This window comes from Panulirus ornatus, chromosome 7 (assembly GCF_036320965.1).
Source record: "Panulirus ornatus isolate Po-2019 chromosome 7, ASM3632096v1, whole genome shotgun sequence".
Lineage (NCBI taxonomy): Eukaryota > Metazoa > Arthropoda > Malacostraca > Decapoda > Palinuridae > Panulirus > Panulirus ornatus.
The window spans coordinates 14,632,453-14,656,809 of record NC_092230.1 but is presented as its reverse complement, the minus strand read 5'-3'; the positions used below and the strand labels follow the sequence as shown (position 1 = coordinate 14,656,809).

The window sequence follows — 24,357 nt, the reverse complement described above, 5'->3', positions numbered from 1 at the left end:
GACCTGGCCCCACAGACCTCTGTGTTTTACCCTGGATGCTTCACATGTTCTGGTTGAGTCCAGTAACAGCATGTCAACCCCAGTGCACCACATTATTGCAATTGACTCTATCCCGTACATGCCTTTCACCCTCCTGATTGCTCAAAATCTTTTTCACTCCATCCATCCAGCTCCAATTCGGCCTCCTTGTTCCCTCTACTTCTGACACATATATCCCCTTTGTCAACATTTGTTTCACTTTCTCTCCATATGTCCAAACCATTTTAGCACATCCTCCTCTGCTCTCTCAGCCTCACTCTTTGTATTACCACACACTTCTCTTGCACTCTCATTACTTACTCGATCAAACCACCTTACACACCACATACTGCCCTCGGTATTTCATTTCTAACACATCCATCCTCCTCCATACAGCCTTTTCTATATCCCATGTCATGCATCCTTTTAATATGTTGCTACCTCTCTTTCTTCAGATATACCCATTTTTGCCCTCCAGATAACATTCTCTTTTTCCACACATTCCTCAGCACTCCCAGAACCTTAGCCCCTCCCCAACTGTCTCTCAACCCTGCTAAACATAAAGACCCTGCTTTTATTCACATTCACTCTAAACCTTCTCCTTTCACCTCCTCTTCCAAACTCAGTCACCAACTTCTGCAGTTTCTCATTAAAATCCACCTCCATTGCTGAATCATTAGCATACAACTCTCTTCCCTGGCCCTCTCTTCCCCTGCTGACTGCATTTTTGCCCCTCCCTCCAAGACTCACATTTTCCTCCCTTATCACCCCACTCATAAACAAAGTGAAGATTCGTGGTGACATCACACATTCCTGGCTCAGACCATCCTTCACTTGGAAAGTTTTACTCTCCTCTCTTCCTACTCATACACAAGCCTTACATGCTTAATGAAAACTTCTTATTGCTTGTAGGAGCTTTCTTCTCACACTGTATATTCTTAAGATCTTCCACAAAACATCTCTGTCAACCCTATCTTATACTTTCACGTGGTCCATAAAAGCCCCATACAAATCCATCAGTTTTTCTAAGTGTTTTTCTCATATTTTTTAAAGGAAACACCTGATCCACACTTCCTTTACACACTTCTGAAACCACACTACTCCTCCTCAATCTAATGCTCTGCGCATTCCTTCATCCTCCCAATTGATACCCTCCTGTACAACTTCCCAGATATACTCAACAAACTTTACCTCTATAGTTAGAACACTCACCTTCATCCCCCTTGCCTTTATGCTATAGCACAATACATGCAGTCTGCCAATCCTCAGGCACCACACCATGATCCATACATACAGTGGAGGGAAGGGGCGAAGGTTCTGGGAGCGTTGAAGAATGTGTGGAAGGCAAGAACGTTTTTCTCATAGAGCAAAAATGGGCATGTTTGAAGGAATAGTGGTTCCAACAATGTTATATGGTTGCCAGGCATGGGATGTAGATAGGGTTGTGCAGAAGATGGTGGATGTGTTGGAAATGAAATGTTTGAGGACAGTTTGTGGTGTGAGGTGATTTGATCATGTAAGTAATGAAAGGGTAAGAGAGATGTGTGGTAATTAAAAGAGTGTGGTTGAGAGAGCAGAAGAGGGTGTGTTGAAGTGGTTTGGTCACATGTAGAGAATGATTAAGGAAAGATTGACAAAGAAGATATGTGTGTCAGAGTTAGAGGGAATGAGGAGAGTTAGGAGACCAAAGTGGAGGTGGAAGGATGGAGTGAAAAAGATTTTGAGCGATCGAGGCCTGAACATGGAGGAGGGTGAAAGGCATGCAAGGAATAGAGTGAATTGGAACGATGTGGTATAATGGAGTGGACGTGCTGTCAATGGATTGAACTAGGGCATGTGAAGCGTGTAGAGTAAAGCATGGAAAGGTCTTTGGAGCCTGGATTTGGAAAGGAAACTGTGGTTTCGGTGCATTACAGATGATACCTAGAGACTGAGTGTGAACAACTGTGGCCTTTTTTGTCTGTTCCTGGCGCTACCTCGCAAGGGGGTGGATGCTCTTTCATGTATGGTGTGGTGGCGACGGGAATGGATGAAGGCAGCAAGTATGAGTATATGTCTGTGTATATATATGTATGTATACAGTGAAATGTATATATTATTAATATTATACTTTGTTGCTGTCTCCCGCATTAGCAAGGTAGCGCAAGGAAACAGACAAAAGAATGGCCCAACCCACCCACATACACATGTATATACATACACATCCACACACACACATATACCTGTACATTTCAACGTATACATATATATATACATACACAGACATACATATATACACATGTACATAATTCATACTTGCTGCCTTTATTCATTCCTGTCACCACCCTGCCACACATGAAATGACACCCCCCTCCCCCTGCACGCGTGTTTGCAAGGTAGCACTAGGAAAAGACAACAAAGGCCATATTCGTTCATGCTCAGTCTCTAGCTGTCATGTAAATGCACCAAAACCGCAGCTTGCTTTCCACATCCAGGCCCCACAAATTTTCACTGGTTTACCCCAGACGCTCCACATGCCCTGGTTCATTCCATTGACAGGACGTCAACCCCGGTATACCACATCGTTCCAGTTCACTCCTTTCCTTGCACGCCTTTCACCCTCCTGCATGTTCAGGCCCCGATTGCTCAAAATCATTTTCACTCCATCCTTCCACCTCCAGTTTGGTCTCCCACTTCTCCTTGTTCCCTCCACCTATGACACATATATCCTATTTGTCAATCTTTCCTCACTCATTCTCTCCATGTGACCAAACCATTTCAATACACCCTCTTCTGCTCTCTCAACCAAAGTCCTTTTATTACCACACATCTCTCTTACCCTTTCGTTAATTACTCAGTCAAACCACCTCACACCACATATTATCCTCAAACATCTCATTTCCAGCACATCCACCCTCCTTCGAACAACCCTATCTATAGCCCACACCTCGAACTATATAACATTGTTGGAACCACTATTCCTTCAAACATACTCATTTTTGCTTTCTGAGATAATGTTCTCGCCTTCCACACATTCTTCAGTGCTTTCAGAACCTTCACCCCCTCCCCCATCCTGTGACTCACTTCCGTTTCCATGGTTCCATCCACTGCCAAATCCACTCCCAGATATCTGAAACACTTCACATCCTCCTGTTTTTCTCCATTCAAACTTACCTCCCAATTGACTTGTCCCCCAACCCTACTGTACCTAATAACCTTGCTCTTATTCACATTTACTCTCAGCTTTCTTCTTTCACACACTTTACCGAACTCAGTCACCAGCTTCTGCAGTTTCTCACCCGAATCAGCCACCAGTGCCATATCATCAGCGAACAACAACTGGCTCACTTCCACAACAGACTGCTTACTTGCCCCTCTCTCCAAAGCTCTTGCATTCACCTCCCTAACAACCCCATCCATAAACAAATTAAACAGCCATGGAGACATCACACTCCCCTGCCGCAAACCAACGTTCCTACTCATACACAAGCCTTACATCCTCGATAAAAACTTATCACTGCTTCTAGGTAATATCAAGTGGTGATGATGTGTGAAGGAGATTGAGTGAGTATTTTGAAGTTTTGTTGAATGTGTTTGACGATAGAGTGACAGATATAGGGTATTTTGGTCGAGGTGGGTGTGAAGTGAGAGGGTCAGGGAAAATGGTTTGGTAAACAGAGAAGAGGTAGTGAAAGCTTTGTGGAAAATGAAAGCCGGCAAGGTGGCAGCTTTGGATGGTATTGCGGTGGAATTTATTAAAAAAGGGAGTGACTGTGTTGTTGACTGGTTGGTGAGGATATTCAGTGTATGTATGGTTCATAGTGAAGTGCTTGAGGATTGGCGGAATGCATGCATATCACCATTGTACAAAGGCAAAGGGGATAAAGATGAGTGTTCAAATTACAGAGGTATAAGTTTGTCGAGTATTCCTGGGAAATCATATGGGATGGTATTGATTGAGAGGGTGAAGGCAGGTACAGACCATCAGATTCGGGAAGAGCAGTGTGGTTTCAGAAGTGGTAGAGGATGTGTGGATAAGGTGTTTGCCTTGAAGAATTTATGTGAGAAATACTTAGAAAAACAGGTGGATTTGTATGTAGAATTTATGGATCTGGAGAAGGCATATGATGTAGTTGATAGAGATGCTTTGTGGAAGGTATTAAGAGTATATGGTGTGGGAGGTAAGTTGCTAAAAGCAGTGAAATGTTTTTATCAAGGATGTAATTCATGTATACGAGTAGGAAGAGAGGAAAGTGGTTGGTTCTATGTAAATGTCAGTTTGCGGCAGAGGTGTGTGATATCTCTGTGGTTGTTTCATTTGTTTATTGGTGGGGTTGTTAGGGAGGTGAATGCAAGAGTTTTGGAGAGAGGGGCAAGTATGCAGTCTGTTGTGAATGAGAGGGCTTTTGCGGTGAGTCAGTTGTTGTTCACTGATGATACAGCACTGGTGGCTGATTCGGGTGAGAAACTGCAGAATTTGGTGACTGAGCTTGGTAAAGTTTGTGAAAGAAGAAAGCTGAGAGTAAATGTGAACAAGAGCAAGGTAATTAGGTTCAGTAGGGTTGAGGGACAAGTTAATTGAGAGGTAAGTTTGAATGGAGAAAAACTGGAGGAAGTGAAGTGTTTTAGATATCTGGGAGTGGATTTGGTAGCGGATGGAACCATGGAAGCAGAATTGAGTCAGAGGGTGGGGGAGGGGACGAAGGTTCTAGGAGTGTTGAAGAACGTGGAAGGCGAGAACATTATCTCAGAGAGCAAAAATGGGTATGTTTGAAGGAATAGTGGTTCCAACTATGTTATATGGTTGTAAGGCATGGGTTGTAGATAGGGTTGTGTAGAGGAGGGTGAATGTATTGGAAATGAAATGTTTGAGGACAGTATGCAGTATGAGGTGGTTTGATTAAGTAATGAAAAGGTAAGAGAGATGTGTGGTAATAAAAAGAGTGTGGTTAAGAGAGCTGAAGAGGGTATGTTGAAATGAGAGAATGAGTAAGGAAAGATTGACAAAGAAGATGTATATCTCAGAGTTGGAGGGAAGAAGGAGAAGCGGGAGACCAAATTGGAGGTGTAAGGACGGAGTGAAAAAAATTTTAAGCGTTCGGGGCATGAACAAGCAGGAGGATGAAAGGCATGCAAGGAATAGAGTGAATTGGAACAGTGTGGTTTACTCAGGTGGACGTGCTGTCTATTATGGATTGAACCAGGGCTTGTGAAGAGTCTGGGGTAAACCATGGAAAGGTCTTTGGGGCCTGGATGTGGAAGGGGAGCGGTTTTTTCGGTGCATTACGCATAACAGCTAGAGGCTGAGTGTGAATGAATGTGGCCTCTTTGTCTTTCCCTGGCACTACCTTGCTGGAGGTGGGGGGGTGATGCTATATCCTGTGTGGCAGGGCAGCAACAGGAATGGATGAAGGCAGCACGTATGAATATGTACATGTGTATATATGTATATGTCTGTGTATGTACATGTGATATTGGATTGAAACTATGTTATTGAGATGTATTTTTCTGTTGAAATGGATTCATTTACTTTTTTGCATTACAGTGTAACATCCTCAGAAAAAGTGGATAAAGAGAACAGATACAGTGACTTCAACATCTTATCATTGCCATACCCTGGATGCGAATTCTTCAAGGAATTCCGTGATTTGGGTTATACTGGCGAAGGTCTTTACTTCAATTGGAGTCAGCCCTTTGTTGATGCCCAGTTGGTCATTCCTGAGAGAACCATGTCAGCGAAAGTAGCCTCAGATTGGAATAATTATCGGGTAAGAAGAGGAACTCTCATAGGTTGCAAGTACTTGAATGTGATAAATAATGATTTGGGGAGGTCTTCTCTTGTATATGGATTGTTTAAAAAGAGATTAGTTAACTTTATGTACAACTGGTAAAGTATTATTCAAGATGTTATTTTGAAGGCTTTGCAGTTGTTGGATTTGGTGATTGCAGTAGGTGACAGTTTTTTGTAAGGATGTGTTTGCTGTAGATGCAGATGTGATTGTGAATATAATTGTTGTGATGTTTTTGCTCTAATATGAATGTTACAAAAATGTTCCTTTTTTTTCCACCTGCATGATGTTATGCAATATGAATGTATTAACCTTTTTTCATTTTTCTCTTTTTTTGGACAAACATTAGCATTTGTTTGAATGTTTCATTGAGGATCTTTTATAAGTGACTCCTGGTTATACAGAGTAATTAGACTGATTTTCCAAATACCTAGAAATTATTAAACAATGTTCTGTTGAGCCTCATAGTTTGTTAATGACTTGCAGTGCTGTCTTCAAGTTTTGTGTAAGTTGACTAGTATGACCTGTATCCCTTCAGGGATTTAGGATACTCTCAGGCAGATTTTATTCTCCTTTCCCAGTCCTCACCCAGAAACTCAAACAGTATCAATGCTGGCGTGATCATCAAAAGTGAAAGTGATGAAGTCTTTACTGATAGGATACTGATCATAAATATTTTTGTAGCATGGTGTACATTATACACACAATCTTTCTTTTTAACAGATTTGAGTTATGTACAACATACTAAATATTTGAGTTCCCAGTTTTCCCCATTTCTTCACTTTGTAGTGGATGAATCCCTACTCTTATTATTAATTCATAAACTGGCAGCTGAAACATCATAGGTGGACAATAATTAGCAAATGCTGTAATGGGAGTGGGGGAAGAATGGAATGTATTTAGGGAAACGGTGACAGCTTGTGCAAAAGATGCATATGGAATGAGAAAGGTGGAAGGGGGGCCAGATAAGAAAGGTTAGTGAATGGTGGGGTGAAGAAGTGAGATTGTTAGTATAAGAGAAGAGAGATGTTTAGACAGTTTTTGCAATGAAGTACTGCAAATGACTGGGAGATGTATGAAAGAAAGCCGCAGGAGGTCAAGAGAAAGGTGCAAGAGGTGAAAATGAGGGCAATTGAGAGTTAGGGTGAGAGTATCACTAGATTTTAGAGAGAATAAAAAGATGTTTTATCCCTGGGGATATAGGAGAAAGAATACTTCTCATGCATTCCTCACATGTAGAAGGCGACTAAAGGCGACGGGAGCGGGGGGGCTAGAAACCTCCCCTCCTTTTATTTTGACTTTCTAAAAGGGGAAACAGAAGGAGTCACGCGGGGAGTGCTCATCCTCCTCGAAGGCTCAGATTGGGGTGCCTAAATGTGTGTGGATGTAACCAAGATGAGAAAAAAGGAGAGATAGGTAGTATGTTTGAGGAAAGGAACCTGGATGTTTTGGCTCCGAGTGAAATGAAGCTCAAGGGTAAAGGGGAAGAGTGGTGTGGGAATGTCTTAGGAGTAAAGTCAGGGGTTGATGAGAGGACAAAGGCAAGGGAAGGAGTAGCAGTACTCCTGAAACAGGAGTGGTGGGAGTATGTGATAGAGTGTAAGAAAGTAAATTCTAGATTGATATGGGTAAAACTGAAAGTGGACGGAGAGAGATGGGTGATTTTTGGTGCATATGCACCTGGGCATGAGAAGAAAGATGATGAGAGGCAAGTGTTTTGGGAGCAGCTGAGTGAGTGTGTTAGTAGTTTTGATGCACGAGACTGGGTTATAGTGATGGGTGATTTGAATGCAAAGGTGAGTAATGTGGCAGTTGAGGGAATAATTGGTGTACATGGGGTGTTCAGTGTTGTAAATGGAAATGGTAAAGAGCTTGTAGATTTATGTGCTGAAAAAGGACTGGTGATTGGGAATACCTGGTTTAAAAAGAGAGATATACTTAAGTATACGTTTGTAAGTGGGAGAGATGGCCAGAGAGCGTTATTGGATTACGTGTTGATAGGCACGCAAAAGAGAGACTTTTGGATGTTAATGTGCTGAGAGATGCAACTGGAGGGATGTCTGATCATTATCTTGTGGAGGCGAAGGTGAAGATTTGTAGAGGTTTTCAGAAAAGAAAAGAGAATGTTGGGGTGAAAAGAGTGGTGAGAGTAAGTGAGCTTGGGAAGGAGACTTGTGTGAAGAAGTACCAGGAGAGACTGAGTACAGAATGGAAAAAGGTTAGAACAAAGGAGGTAAGGGGAGTGGGGGAGGAATGGGATGTCTTTAGGGAAACAGGGATGGCTTGCTCTAAAGATGCTTGTGGCATGAGAAGCATGTGAGTTGGGCAGATTAGAAAGGGTAGTGAGTGGTCGGATGAGAAGTGAGATTATTAGTGAAAGAGAAGAGAGAGGCATTTGGTGAACAATTTTTTGCAGAGAAATAATGCAAATGAGTGGGAGAGGTATAAAAGAAAGAGGCATGAGGTCAAGAGAAAGTTGCAAAGGTGAAAAAGAGGGCAAATGAGAGTTGGGGTGAGGGAGTATCAATAAATTTTAGGGAGGATAAAAAGATGTTTTGGAAGGAGGTAAATAAAGTGCACAAGATGAGGGAACAAATTGGAACTTCAGTGAAGGGGGCTAATGGGGAGGTGATAACAAGTAGTGGTGATGTGAGGAGATGGAGTGAGTATTTTGAAGGTTTGTTGAATGTGTTTGATGATAGAGTGGCAGATATAAGGTGTTTTGGTCGAGGTGGTGTGCAAAGTGAGAGGGTAAGGGAAAATGATTTGGTAAACAGAGAAGAGGTAGTAAAAGCTTTGCGGAAGATGAGAGCCAGCAAGGCAGCGGGTTTGAATGGTATTGCAGCGGACTTTATTAAAAAAGGGTTGACTGTATTGTTGACTGGTTGGTAAGGATATTTGATATATGTCTGACTCATGGTGAGGTGCCTAAGGATTGGCAGAATGCTTGCATAGTGCCATTGTACAAAGGCAAAGGGGATAAAAGTGAGTGCTCAAATGACAGAGGTATAAGTTTGTTGAGTATTCCTGGTAAATTATATGGGAGGGTATTGACTGAGAGGGTGAAGGCATGTACAGAACATCAGATTGGGGAAGAGCAGTGTGGTTTCAGAAGTGGTAGAGGATGTGTGGATCAGGTGTTTGCTTTGAAGAATGTATGTGGGAAATACTTAGAAAAGGAAATGGATTTGTATGTAGCATTTATGGATCTGGAGAAGGCATATGATAGAGTTGATAGAGATGCTTTGTGGAAGGTATTAAGAATATTTGGTGCGGGAGGCAAGTTGTTAGAAGCAGTGAAAAGTTTTTATCGAGGATGTAATGCATATGTACGGGTAGGAAGAAAGGAAAGTGATTGGTTCTCAGTGAATGTAGGTTTGCGGCAGGGGTGTGTGATGTCTCCATGGTTGTTTAATTTGTTTATGGATGGGGTTGTTAGGGAGGTGAATGCAAGAGTTTTGGAAAGAGGGGCAAGTATGAAGTCTGTTGTGGATGAGAGAGCTTGGGAAGTGAGTCAGTTGTTGTTCGCTGATGATACAGCGCTGGTGGCTGATTCGGGTGAGAAACTGCAGAAGCTGGTGACTGAGTTTGGTAAAGTGAGTGAAAGAAGAAAGCTTAGACTAAATGTGAATAAGAGCAAGGTTATTAGGTACAGTAGGGTTGAGGGTCAAGTCAATTGGGAGGTAAGTTTGAATGGAGAAAAACTGGAGGAAGTAAAGTGTTTTAGATATCTGGGAGTGGATCTGGCAGCGGATGGAACCATGGAAGCGGAAGTGGATCATAGGGTGGGGGAGGGGGCGAAAATTCTGGGAGCCTTGAAGAATGTGTGGAAGTCGAGAACATTATCTGGGAAAGCAAAAATGGGTATGTTTTGAAGGAATAGTGGTTCCAACAATGTTGTATGGTTGCGAGGCGTGGGCTATGGATAGAGTTGTGCGCAGGAGGATGGATGTGCTGGAAATGAGATGTTTGAGGACAATGTGAGGTGGTTTGATCGAGTAAGTAACGTAAGGGTAAGAGAGATGTGTGGAAATAAAAAGAGCGTGGTTGAGAGAGCAGAAGAGGGTGTTTTGAAATGGTTTGGGCACATGGAGAGAATGAGTGAGGAAAGATTGACCAAGAGGATATATGTGTCGGAGGTGGAGGGAACGAGGAGAAGTGGGAGACCAAATTGGAGGTGGAAAGATGGAGTGAAAAAGATTTTGTGTGATCGAGGCCTGAACATGCAGGAGGGTGAAAGGAGGGCAAGGAATAGAGTGAATTGGATCGATGTGGTATACCGGGGTTGACGTGATGTCAGTGGGTTGAATCAGGGCATGTGAAGCGTCTGGGGTAAACCATGGAAAGCTGTGTAGGTATGTATATTTGCGTGTGTGGACGTATGTATATACATGTGTATGGGGGTGGGTTGGGCCATTTTTTTCGTCTGTTTCCTTGCGCTACCTCGCAAACGCGGGAGACAGCGACAAAGCAAAAAGAAAAAAAATATATATATATTTTATTATTTTGCTTTGTCGCTGTCTCCCACGTTAGCGAGGTAGCACAAGGAAACAGACGAAAAAATGGCCCAACCCACCCACAAACATATGTATATACATACACGTCCCCACACGCAGATATACATACCTATACATCTCAACGTATACATATATATACACACAGACATATACATATATCCACATATACATAATTCATACTGTCTTCCTTTATTCATTCTCATCGCCACCCATGAAATAACAACCCCCTCATGTGTGCGAGGTAGCACTAGGAAAAGACAACAAAGGCCACATTCGTTCACACTGAGTCTCTAGCTGTCATGTAATAATGCACCGAAACCACAGCTCCCTTTCCACATCCAGGCCCCACACAACTTTCCGTGGTTTACCCCAGATGCTTCACATGCCCTGGTTCAATCCATTGACAGCATGTTGATCCTGGTATACCACATCATTCAAATTCACTCTATTCCTTGCATGCCTTTCACCCTCCTGCATGTTCAGGCCCTGATCTTTCAAAATCTTTTTCACTCCATCTTTCCACCTCCAATTTGGTCTCCCACTTCTCCTTGTTCCCTCCACCTTTGACATATGTATCCTCTTGGTCAATCTTTCCTCACTCATTCTCTCCATGTGACCAAACCATTTCAAAACACCCTCTTCTGCTCTCTCAACCACACTCTTTTTATTACCACACACCTCTCTTGCCCTATTATTACTTCCTTGATCAAACCACCTCACACCACATATTGTCCTCAAACATCTCATTACCAGCACATTCACTCTCCTCCACACAACTCTATACATAGCCCACGCCTCGCAACCATATAACAGTGTTGGAACCACTATTCCTTCAAACATACCCATTTTTGCTTTCCGAGATAATGTTCTAGACTTCCACACATTCTTCAATGCTCCCAGAATTTTCGCCCCCTCCCCCACCCGATGACCCACTTCCGTTTCCATGGTTCCATCCGCTGCAAAATCCACTCCCAGATATCTAAAACACTTCACTTCCTCCAGTTTTTCTCCATTCAAACTTACCTCCCAGTTGACTTGACCCTCAACCCTACTGTGCCAAATAATCTTGCTCTTATTCACATTTACTCTCAGCTTTCTTCTTTCACACACTTTACCAAACTCAGTCACCAGCCTGTGCAGTTCTTACATGAATCAGCCACCAGCGATGTATCATCAGTGAACAACAACTGACTCACTTCCCAAGCTCTCTCATCCACAACAGACTGCATACTTGCCCCTCTTTCCAAAACTCTTGCATTCACCTCCCTAACAACCCCATCCATAAACAAATTAAACAACCATGGAGACATCACACACCCCTGCCGCAAACCTACATTCACTGAGAACCAATCACTTTCCTCTCTTCCTACATGTACACGTGCCTTACATCCTCAATAAAAACTTTTCACTGCTTCTAACAACTTGGCTCCCACACCATATATTCTTAATACCTTCCACAGAGCATCTCTATCATATGCATTCTCTAGATCCATAAATGCTACATACAAATCCATTTGCTTTTCTAAGTATATCTCACATACATTCTTCAAAGCAAACACCTGATCCACACATCCTCTACCACTTCTGAAACCACACTCCTCTTCCCCAATCTTTTGCTCTGCACATGCCTTCACCCTCTCAATCAATACCCTCCCATATAATTTCCCAGGAATACTCAACAAACTTATACCTCTGTAATTTGAGCACTCACTACTTTTATCCCCTTTGCCTTTGTACAATGGCACTATGGAAGCATTCCGCCAATCCTTAGGCACCTCACCATGAGTCATACATACAATAAATAACCTTGCCAATCAGTCAACAATACAGTCACCACCACCCCCCCCCCCTTTTTTTTAATTCCACTGCAATACCATCAAAACCCGCTGCTTGCCAGTTTTCATCTTCTGCAAAGCTTTTACTACCTCATCTCAGTTTCCACATCATTTTCCCTAACCCTCTCACTTTGCACACCACCTCGACCAAAACACCCTACATCTGCCACTCTATCATCAAACACATTGAACAAATTCAAAATATTCATTCCATCTCTTTCTCACATCATCCCTACTTGTTTTCATGTCCCCATTAGCCCCCTTCACTGAAGTTCCCATTTGTTCCCTTGTCTTACGCACTTTATTTACCTCATTCCAAAAGATCTTATTCTTTACTAGAATTTAATGATACTCTCTCACCCCATCTCTCATTTGCCCTCTTTTTCAGCTCTTGCACCTATCTCTTGACCTGCCTCTTTCTTTTATACATCTCCAAGTCATTTGCATTATTTCCCTGCAGAAATCATCCAAATGCCTCTCTCTTCTCTTTCATTAATAATCTCACTTCTTCATCCCACCACTCATTACCCTTTCTAATCTGCCCACCTCCCACGGTTCTCATGCTACAAGCATCTTTTGGGCAAGCCATCACTGCTTCCCTAAATACATTCCATTCTTCCCCCATTCCCCTTACGTCCCTTGTTCTCACCTTTTTCCATTCTGTACTCAGAATATATATATATATATATATATATATATTTGTTCATTTATTTGCTTTGTTGCTGTCTCCCACATTAGCGAGGTAGCGCAAGGAAACAGACAAAAGAATGGCCCAACCCACCCACATACACATGTATATACACACACGTCCACACACGCAAATATACATACCTATACATTTCAACATATACATATATATTTTATATTTTTTTTATTATACTTTGTCGCTGTCTCCCGCGTTTGCGAGGTAGCGCAAGGAAACAGACGAAAGAAATGGCCCACCCCCCCCCATACACATGTATATACATACGTCCACACACGTAAATATACATACCTACACAGCTTTCCATGGTTTACCCCAGACGCTTCACATGCCTTGATTCAATCCACTGACAGCACGTCAACCCCGGTATACCACATCGCTCCAATTCACTCTATTCCTTGCCCTCCTTTCACCCTCCTGCATGTTCAGGCCCCAATCAAACAAAATCTTTTTCACTCCATCTTTCCACCTCCAATTTGGTCTCCCTCTTCTCCTCGTTCCCTCCACCTCCGACACATATATCCTCTTGGTCAATCTTTCCTCACTCATTCTCTCCATGTGCCCAAACCACTTCAAAACACCCTCTTCTGCTCTCTCAACCACGCTCTTTTTATTTCCACACATCTCTCTTACCCTTACATTACTCACTCGATCAAACCACCTCACACCACACATTGTCCTCAAACATCTCATTTCCAGCACATCCATCCTCCTTTCCACATCCAGGCCCCACAGAACTTTCCATGGTTTACCCCAGACGCTTCACATGCCCTGGTTCAATCCAATGACAGCACGTCGACCCCGGTATACCACATTGTTCCAATTCACACTATTCCTTGCACGCCATTCACCTTCTGCATGTTCAGGCCCCGATCACTCAAAATCTTTTTCACTCCATCTTTCCACCTCCAATTCGGTCTCCCACTTCTCATTTCCTCCACCTCTGACACATATATCCTCTTGGTCAAACTTTCCTCACTCATTCTCTCCATGTGACCAAACCACTTCAAAACAGCCTCTTCTGCTCTCTCAACCACACTCTTTTTATTACCACACATCTCTCTTACCCTATTATTACTTACTCGATCAAATCACCTCACACCACATATTGTCCTCAAATATCTCATCTCCAGCACATCTACACTCCTGCGCACAACTCTATCCATAGCCCACGCCTCGCAGCCATACAACATTGTTGGAACCACTATTCCTTCAAATATACCCATTTTTGCTCTGTGTTCACCACTTCCACACATTCTTCAAGGCTCCCAGAATTTTCGCCCCCTCCCCCACCCTATGATTCACTTCTGCTCCCATGGTTCCATTCGCTGCCAAATCCACTCCCAGATATCTAAAACACTTCACTTCCTCCAGTTTTTCTCCATTCAAACTAACCTCCCAATTGACTTGACCCTCAACCCTACTGAACCTAATAACCTTGCTCTTATTCACATTTACTCTCAACTTTCTTCTTTCACACACTTTAATAAACTCAGTCACCAGCTTCTGCAGTTTCTCACATCCCCATCCATAAACAAATTAAACAACCGATGAGACATCACACACCCCTGCCGTAAACCAACATTCACTGAGAACCAATCACTCTCTTCTCTTCCTACACGTACACATGCTTTACATCCTTGATGAAAACTTTTCACTGCTTCTAACAACTTGCACCCCACACCATACCTTCCACGGAACATCTCTATCAACTCTATCATATGACTTCTCAAGATCCATAAATGCTACATACAAATCCATTTGCTTTTCTAACTATTTCTCACATACATTCTTCAAAGCAGACACCTGATCCACACATCCTCTATCACTTCTGAAACCACACTGCTCTTCCCCAATCTGATGCTCTGTACATGCCTTTACCCTCTTAATCAATTTCCTCCCGTATAATTTCCCTGGAATACTCATGAAACTTATGCCTCTGTAATTTGAGCACTCACTTTTATATCCCCTTTGCCTTTGTATAATGGCACTATGCAAGCATTCTGCCAATCCTCGGGCACCTCACCATGAGCCATACATACATTGAATAACCTTACCAAGCAGTCAACAATATAGTCACCCCCCTTTTTTAATAAATTCCACTGCAGTACCATCGAAACCCGCTACCTTGCCAGCTTTCATCTTCCACAAAGCTTTTACTACCTTTTCTCTCTTTATCAAATTATCTCCCTAACCCTCTCACTTTGCACACCACCTCAACCAAAGCACCCTATATCTGCCACTGTATCATCAAACACATTCAACAAACCTTCAAAATACTCACTCCATCTCCTTCTCACATCACCACTACTTGTTATCAGCTCCCCATTAGCCCCCTTTACTGAAGTTCCATTTGTTCTCTTGTCGTACGCACTTTATGTACCTCCTTCCAAACCATCTTTTTGTTTCCCAAAAATTTAATGATACCCTCTCACCCCAACTCTCATTTGCCCTCTTTTTCACCTCTTGCACCTTTCTCTTGACCTCCTGCCTCTTTCTTTTATACATCTCCCAGCCATTTGTATTATTTCCCTGCAAAAATCGTCCAAATGCCTCTCTCTTCTCTTTCACTAATAATCTAATTCAAATACTATGTACTCAAATACCCTTCGTGTCACCGATGTATGGATCATGGTGAAGTGCCTGAGATTAGCGAAATGCATGCATAGTGCCATTGTGCAAAGGCAAAGGGGATAAAGGTGAGTTTTCAAATTACAGAGGTATAAGTTTGTTGAGTAATCCTGGGAAATTAAATGTGAGGGTAGAGTTATGTTCAGAGCATCAGGTTGGGGAAGAGCAGTGTGGTTTCAGAAGTGGTAGAGGATGTGTGGACCAGGTGTTTGCTTTGAAGAATGTATGTCAGAAATACTTGAAAAAACTAGATGTATTTGTATGCAGCATTTATGTATGTGGAGAAGGCATATGATAGGGTTGATATAGATGCTTTGTGGGAGGTTTTAATAGTATATGGTGTAGGAGGTAAGTTGCTAGAAGCAGTGAAAAGTTTTTACCAAGGATATAAGGCATTTGTACAAGTAGGAAGAGAGGAAAGTGATTGGTTCCCAGTGGATCTTGGTGTGTGACAGTGGTGTGTGATGTCTCCATGATTGTTTAATTTGTTTATGGATGTGATGGTTAGGGAGGAAAATGCAAGAGTTTTGGAGAGAGGCACATATATGCAGTCTGTTTTGGATGAGAGGGCTTGGGAAGTTAAGTCAGTTGTTGTTTGCTGATGATACACCGCTGGTGGCTGATTTGGATGAGAAACTGCAGAGGTGGGTGACTGAGTTTGGCAAAGTGTGTGAAAGAAGAAACCTGAGAGTAAATGTGAATAAGAACAATGTGTTCAGTAGGGTTGAGGGACAAGTTAATTGGGAGGTAAGTTTGAATGGAGAAAAAATGGAGGAAGTTAAGTGTTTCAGATATCTGGGAGTGGACTTAGCAGCGGATGGAACCGCTGAGAGTATTGAAGAATGTGTGGAAGGTGAGAACATTATCTCAGAGCAAAATTGAAATATGTTTGAAGGAATACTGGTTCCAACAATGTAATATGGTTGTGAGGTATGGACTATAGATAAGGTTGTGCGGAGGAGGGTGGAAGCGTTGGAAATGAGATGTTTAGGACAATATGTGGTGTGAGGTGGTTTGATCAAGTAAACAATGAAAGGGTAAGAGAGATATGTGGTAATAAAAAGAGTGTGGTTGAGAGAGCAGGAGAGGGTGTGTTGAAATGGTTTGGACACATGGAGAGAATGAGTAAGGAAAGATTGATAAAGAGGATATATGTGTCAGAGGTGGAGGGAAGGAGAAGTGGGAGACCAGATTGAAGGTAGAAGGATGGAGGGAAAAAAATTTTGAGGGATCAGGGCCTGAACATACAGGATGGTGAAAGGAGTGCAAGGAGTAGAGTGAATTGGAACGATGTGGTGGGGTGACGACGGGAATGGATGAAGGCAGTAAGTATGAATATGTACATGTGTATATATGTATATGTATGTATACGTTGAAGTGTATATGTGCGTGTGTGGGCATTTATGTATATATATATATGTATGTGGGTCTGTTTCCTTGCACTACCTCATATGTGGTGGGGTGACGACGGGAATGGTTGAAGGCAGTAAGTATATGTACATGTGTATATATGTATGTCACTGTATGTATATGTATGTATACGTTGAAATGTATATGTGCCTGTGTGAGCATTTATGTATATACATATGTATGTGGGTCTGTTTCCTTGCACTACCTCGCTAACGTGGAAGACGGCAATTAAATATGATAAAATAAGTATATGGAATATACGTATGGCAAAAGGCGAGAGCAAATGACATGAGGGGAGTGGGGGAGGAATGGGATGTATTTAGGGAAGCAGTGATAGCTTGCACAAAAGATCCATGTGGCATGATAATGGTGGGAGGTGGGCAGATTAGAAAGGGTAGTGAGTGGTGGGATGATGAAGTAAAGTTGTTAGTGAAAGAGAAGAGAGAGAGTTGTTTTGATGATTTTTGCAAGGAAGTAGTGCAAATAACTTAGAAATGTATGAAAGAAAGTGGTGGGAGTTCAAAAGAAAGTTGCAAGAGGTGGAAAAGAGGGCAAGTGAGGGTTGGGGTGTGAGAGTATCAGTAAATTTTAGGGAGAATATTATGATGTTTTGGAAGGAGGTAAATTAAGTGTGTAAGACTTGAGAACAAATGGGAACATCGGTGAAGGGGGCAAATGGGGAGAGAATAAAAAGTAGTGATGAAGTGAGAAGGAGGTGGAGTGAGTATTTTGAAGGTTTGTTGAATGTGTTTGATGATAGAGTGGCAAATATAGGGCATTTTGGTCGGGGTGGTATGCCAAGTGAGAGGGTCAGGGAGAATGATTTGGTAAAACAGGGAAGAGGTAGTGGAAGCTATTCGGAAGATGAATGCCGGCAAGGTGGCGGGTTTGGATGGTATTGCAGTGGAATTTACTGAAAAGGGGGTGACTGTGTTGTCGATTGGTTGGTAAAGATATTCATTGTATGTATGGATCATGGTGAAGTGCCTGAGAATTGGCAGAATGCATGCATAGTGCCATTGTGCAAAGGCAAAAGGGGATAAAGGTGTGTGTTCAAATTAAAGAGGCATAAGTTTGTTGAGTATTCCTGGGAAATTATATGGTAGAGTATTGATTGAGAGGGTCAAGGCATGTACAGAGCATCAGATTGGGGAAGAGCAGTGTGGTTTCAGAAGTGGTAGAGGATGTGTGGATAGGTGTTTGCTTTGAAGAATATATGTGAGAAATACTTAGAAAAACAGATGGCTTTGTATGTGGCATTTATGGATCAGGAGAAGGCGTATGATAGGGTTGACAGAGATGCTTTGTGGAATGTTTTAAGAGTATATGGCGTAGGAGGTAAGTTGCTAGAAGCAGTGAAAAGTTTTTACCAAGGATGTAAGGCATGTGTTCAAGTAGGGAGAGAGGAAAGTGATTGGTTCCCAGTGAATGTTGGTTTGCGGCAGGGGTGTGTGATGTCTCCATGGTTGTTTGATTTGTTTATGGATGGGGTTGTTAGGGAGGTGAATGCAAGAGTTTTGGAGAGAGGTGCAAGTATGCAGTCTGTTGTGGAAGAGAGGGCTTGGGAAGCGAGTCAGTTGTTGTTCACTTATGATATAGTGCTGATAGCTGATTCAGATGAGAAACTGCAGAAGTTGGTGACTGAGTTTGGTAAAGTGTGTTCGCTGTTTCCCACATTAAAAAGGTGATATATGGAACATACAAAGAAATGGTCTCATTCATTCATATTTACTCTAACTGCCATGTATAATGACCAATACTACTGTCACCTACTGACAATGAGGAACTACAGATGTTTGTGGTAATTCCAGACTGCTTCATATGCCCTGCTCAGTCCATTGAGAGAACATTGCCATATGTTTACTACATCACTTCAGTTTTTTCTTAAGTTTTGTTTTTCTCGTGCATGTGTTATATCCTCCTGCATGTTCAGGCCCCAAGGGTTCAAATCCATTTTTGCCCTATCCTTCCATTCCCAATTTGGTCTCCTTCTCTGTGACCCCTTCATTTCTGATACATATACCTTCTTTTTCAACCTCCCTTCACTCATCCCATCCATATGTCCAAACTAATGTAGCACACCCTTTCATCTTTCTCAGCCAAATTCTTATGACCATACCTCATTCATACTCTCTTATTTTGTACTCATCAATCCTCCTCATGCCTCACATTGTCCTCAAACATTACATTTCCAACACATCCACACTCCTCTATAGTCTCTTGTTTAGGGCCATTTTTGTTTTTGACAAGTTTTTGAAATATCAAGAAATGTTTTTTTAATGAAATAGGGCAAATAAGTGTAATTCACTACTTTGGTGATACCTGTACATTACTCATTTTAAGAAGTATTTTAGACAAAGGAATGAGTTACTCTTAACCAAATATCATGTGGTTTTGAAGGAAAATATGAATCTTTTTCTTTTCTTTTAAACTATTCACCATTTCCCGTGTTAAGAACATAGGACTGGCGCCTTTTTTGGAATATCCTCACCTGGCCCCCTCTGTTCCTTCTTTTGGAAAATTAAAAAAAAAAAAAAAAAAAAAAATGAGAGGGGAGGATTTCCAGCCCCCCGCTCCCTCCCCTTTTAGTCGCTTTCTACGACACGCAGGGAATACGTGGGAAGTATTCTTAATCCCCTATCCCAAGGGATACTATATATGACAATCTAGAAAATCTGATAGTTCGGAATAGGTAGACAAGGATGTACTTATAATGAGGACATTGTTTTCTTTGTGTGGCTGTTTATTCTGTTTTGGATAGGATGGCGAATGTGAGGGTTTTGAAAGGAGAGCAGGTCAGCGATCTTTAGGGTGGGATGAGGTGAGGTGGGGAGTGGGTGAGGGTTAGGGGACTGGTATGCGAGTCAGTTGTTGTTTGCAGTTGACAGGGTGCTGGTGGCAGATTCAAGTGCACATCTTCACTAGATGGTGTCTGAGTTTGAAAATGTATGTCAAAGAAAATTAAGAGTAAATAATGATAAAAGCAAAGTCCTAGGTTTTGTTATGGAATGAGACAGGCATCAAACTTGCCCATTTTTGCCATCACAGATAGTGACTTCTCCCTCCACACTTTACTCAATGCATCCAGAACCTTAACTCTTTCACCCACCCTGTGACTTGCATCAGCTTTGATAGTTCCATTTGCAGCCATATCCATTCCAAGGTATCTAAAACATTCCACTTCCTCCAGGTTCTCTCCATTCACACTCACACTCTTGCTTGCCTGTCATTTTCTGCAACTAAACCTAAGAACTTTGCTTTTACCATTATTCAGTCTTAACTTTCTCAAACTTGGACACCATCTAGTGCAGTTGCGCACTTAAATATGCCACCAGCACTCTGCCATCTGCAAACAACAACTAACCTTCCAGTTCCCCAGCCCTCTGCCACTCCCCACCTCACCTCACCCCACGCTAGAGATTGCTGACCTGCTTTCTCTTCAAAACCCCCTCACATTGGCCATTCTATCAAAAACAATAAATTGCCACACAAGGCAAACAGTGTTCTCATTATAAGTACATTCTTGTCTGCCTGTTCAGAACTATTAGATCTTCCAAAGACTTTAGTCATTTTTTTTCTATTTTCCTTCATAACCATGTGATATATGGTTAAGAGTAACTCATCCCTTTGACTGGCTAAAATGCTTCTTAAGATGTGTAATGTACAGGTATCACCAAAGTAGTGTATTACACTTATTTGCCCTATTTCATTAAAGAATTATTTCTTTATATTTCAGAAACTTGTCAAATACAAAAAATTATCAGAAGTACCAACCATACTAAATCATCTAGACTAACATTGCTTATTTCTTATTCCATGGAACCTAAGGGTAAGAATACAGTTTAATACTGGCAGCACATGCATACAAGGCACTGGTTTCAGAAAGTGTCCTTATGCACTTCCCTTGGCTGCCACTCTGTCTGGGGCATGGCTGCTTTTACCTGGTGGTTGAGGTGTGGTAGGGATGGCTTTCCATATTAGTCTAACTCCTCCATAAGCATCTTTCTATAACTCTGATGCCCATTCCATCCGTAAACTGTGTCAAAGGGGTGGCCACAACAAGTCTCCATAACTGGTGAACTCCAGTGTTGCTTCTTACCCTTTAGTGTTTAATGTTCCAGCCTAATTTTTTCCTTAAATAATCCCACTAAAATTATTTTGTTCTTTATTCTTTTACATTTTTTCATGATATTCTTTTGCACTCTCCTCACCAAGTGTTACAAAATTCAAGCATTCCTCCTCATCATTTAGGTCATCCAACAATCTTTTATTTTCTGCAGGATCAACATGTAATCACTATTGTGGGTATGCACCTATAAAGGTGTTTGTTGGGGGTATTGAGGAAAATCTCTTGCCATCCTGGCAGAGAGAGATCTTCATAGGCTACTAATATTATGATAAGTCTCCTGGATACGTAAGCAGACATGGGAAAAGTTGAATCACGTGACAGTGGGAGCAGCACATTAAGGGTCATCAGTCAGTTGATGGGATCAGTTGAAGGATTTAACATGTTTGTTTGAACGGTAGTATTAGTTTTGGAGTTTTTAAAGGCAGTCAGATTGTCAGGGACATGGAGTGGTGCAGAACAGAAAACAGGTCTTCCTTTGTGATGAGGAGCGTCAGAAATGGTGGTTAGAGAAACAGTATATAAAGCAAGGGTGAATTGTTGTAATAGTATTACTGCAATAAAAGGTGGGCTATGGATAGAGTTGTGCGCAGGAGGATGGATGTGCTGGAAATGAGATGTTTGAGGACAATGTGTGGTGTGAGGTGGTTTGATCGAGTAAGTAACGTAAGGGTAAGAGAGATGTGTGGAAATAAAAAGAGCGTGGTTGAGAGAGCAGAAGAGGGTGTTTTGAAATGGTTTGGGCACATGGAGAGAATGAGTGAGGAAAGATTGACCAAGAGGATATATGTGTCGGAGGTGGAGGGAACGAGGAGAAGAGGGAGACCAAATTGGAGGTGGAAAGATGGAGTGAAAAGGATTTTGTGTGATCGGGGCCTGAACATGCAGGAGGGTGAAAGGAGGGCAAGGAATAGAGTGAATTGGAGCGATGTGGTATACAGGGGTTGACGTGCTGTCAGTGGATTGAATCAAGGCATGTGAAGCGTCCGGGGTAAACCATGGAAAGCTGTGTAGGTATGTATATTTGCGTGTGTGGACGTGTGTATGTACATGTGTATGGGGGGGGTTGGGCCATTTCTTTCGTCTGTTTCCTTGCGCTACCTCGCAAACGCGGGAGACAGCGACAAAGTATTAAAAAAAAAAAAAAAAAAAAAAAAAAAAAAAAGGTGGTATGATAAAGGTGGTATGAACAGCACCATTGAATGCTGATTGTGGAATGGCAATGACGGTGGAAGAAGTGAAGATGTACACTTCTTGCGTATTCAGATTTGGGTACAGTGTGTAGATAGAAGTATTTTATTGAGACACGTGTCATATATTACATGGAGACCAGATATAACGGGAAATGTAGATGGCTTTAAAAGTACTAGAATTTAAGTGAAGGCTCTGCTTGAGTCAAACTTTTGTTTATTAAAGAGAAGTGTGTTGTATTTTGACTAGCTAATTGAAACGTTGTAATATTTATTAGCATATTTCATGCAACAGAAATGGGATCTGCTGAGGCTGAGCCAGAATTACCTGAAACTCTTGATAACATATGCACATGAAGGGTCCCATGGTATACTCGTTCATTGTATATCTGGTTGGGACCGTACTCCACTGTTCGTCTCCCTTCTCAGACTCTCACTTTGGGCGGATGGGCTAATTCACTCATCCCTTGACCATACTCAGGTGAGTTCAAATTGTTCTGTTTGAATTATGAGTTTCTTGCATTGCATATCTTTCGTTTTTGTCACAGTTTGAAATATCTTCCCTTAGTTTTTTATGAGTGATGAGCATAAATGTAGGATTAGCTTAAGCAGTTGATTGCAGAATTAGATATCTCAAACATTAAGAAAATATTGAATGGTTTACTGTTAGCAGTTTTTTCAGATTCAACTCCATTATCATTAGTTTTGTTCCTATTTACCTGTGATAGATACTGCACATACTCATACGATAATTATTTTTTGTTTTCTCCTTTTATTCCAATGGTTAATTGGCAGATTTTTCCCTTGTGCATAGCTTATGTAGCAGCTTTCATACTTTGGAGTTGCTGAAACTTTCAGTGAGAGAAGGCTTAAGAAATGATACAAGTTGGTCTATTTTACTGTTGACTGTGCAGTTGTAGAAGAAGACTGCTACACTCACTCTAACTTCTAGGAGTAACAGTGGGAATGCTGCTATTGGGTACAAGTAATTCCTCTCAGATGCCATTACATAAGGCTTATCATATGCTGTGTAACAGCCATTGCCTGACCCCTGCCATGATGAATTCGTAAACCACTTAATCACAACAGTTAGTATTGACTTAATCACAACAGTTAGTATTGCAAAATCCTTAGAATTCAAAGTATGAGTGTCAAGATATTCAAATATATGGCACAGCAGTTCACAAGTTGATGTGTAAGGAATCAGAGTTTTGGTTGATCATATTTTTTGGGATGTATTAAAGACATTTTTCCTACATTTCTCTCTCTCTCTCTCTCTCTCTCTCTCTCTCTCTCTCTCTCTCTCTCTCTCTCTCTCTCTCTCTCTCTCTCTCTCTCTGTGTCTCTCTCTCTCTCTCTCTGTGTCTCTCTCTCTCTCTCTCTGTCTCTCTCTCTCTCTCTCTCTCTCTCTCTCTCTCTCTCTGTCTCTCTCTCTCTCTCTCTCTCTCTCTCTCTCTCTCTCTCTCTCTCTCTCTCTCTCTCTCTCTCTCTCTCTCTCTCTCTCTCTCTGTGTCTCTCTCTCTCTCTCTCTCTCTGTCTCTCTCTCTCTCTCTCTCTCTCTCTCTCTCTCTCTCTCTCTCTCTCTCTCTCTCTCTCCACATATCTTTCATTTCCACTTTCTTCACTCTTGACACTTTTCTCCCCTTCCCACCACACTTCCCACACCCCTTATCCTCCTCCATCCAACTTTACCTTCACACTTTATTCATCTTCCACCCCCTTAGCTGTATCCCTCTTTTCATATAATTTCTTTCCTTCTTCACTCTTACCTCACTATTTTCCTTTTCCACCACACTTGTATTCCACATCTTCCCCTCTTGCTTTCTTTTTCTTCCCTTCCCTCAACACATTATTGGAATATAGGTAGGGTGCTTGATTACTTGCCTCATGTCATTAAAGATTCCTCCCAGTGGGAGGATTTCAAATTATTGTGTATGTTAAGCATCATGGGTGAAGTACCTTGGCTTAGATTTTCCTGTGGTGGGCACTTTGAGCTAGCCCTGTCTTTCAGCAAAATGGTAGGAGCAGTAGATTGAAGTAGTAGGTAGGAACATTTAAGCAGGATTATTAGGTAGAAACATTAGGTAAAAGTGATAGGTAGAAGCATTAGAAGCAGTCAATAGGAACATTGGGTAGGAGCCTCTGCAAACACTGTGCTG

At 41.9% G+C, this 24,357-nt stretch overlaps 1 protein-coding gene across 1 annotated transcript in view; it reads left to right on the top strand.

Annotated features, from left to right (window-relative positions):
- The window catches only part of EDTP (Egg-derived tyrosine phosphatase), a 326,043-nt gene that overhangs the window by 200,130 nt on the left and 101,556 nt on the right, over window positions 1–24,357 (top strand). Inside the window, exons 7-8 of the mRNA XM_071663269.1 lie at window positions 5,543–5,765; window positions 22,494–22,679. Of these exons, the coding sequence (XP_071519370.1) occupies window positions 5,543–5,765; window positions 22,494–22,679 (409 nt within the window). The remainder of the gene's footprint in view (window positions 1–5,542; window positions 5,766–22,493; window positions 22,680–24,357) is intronic.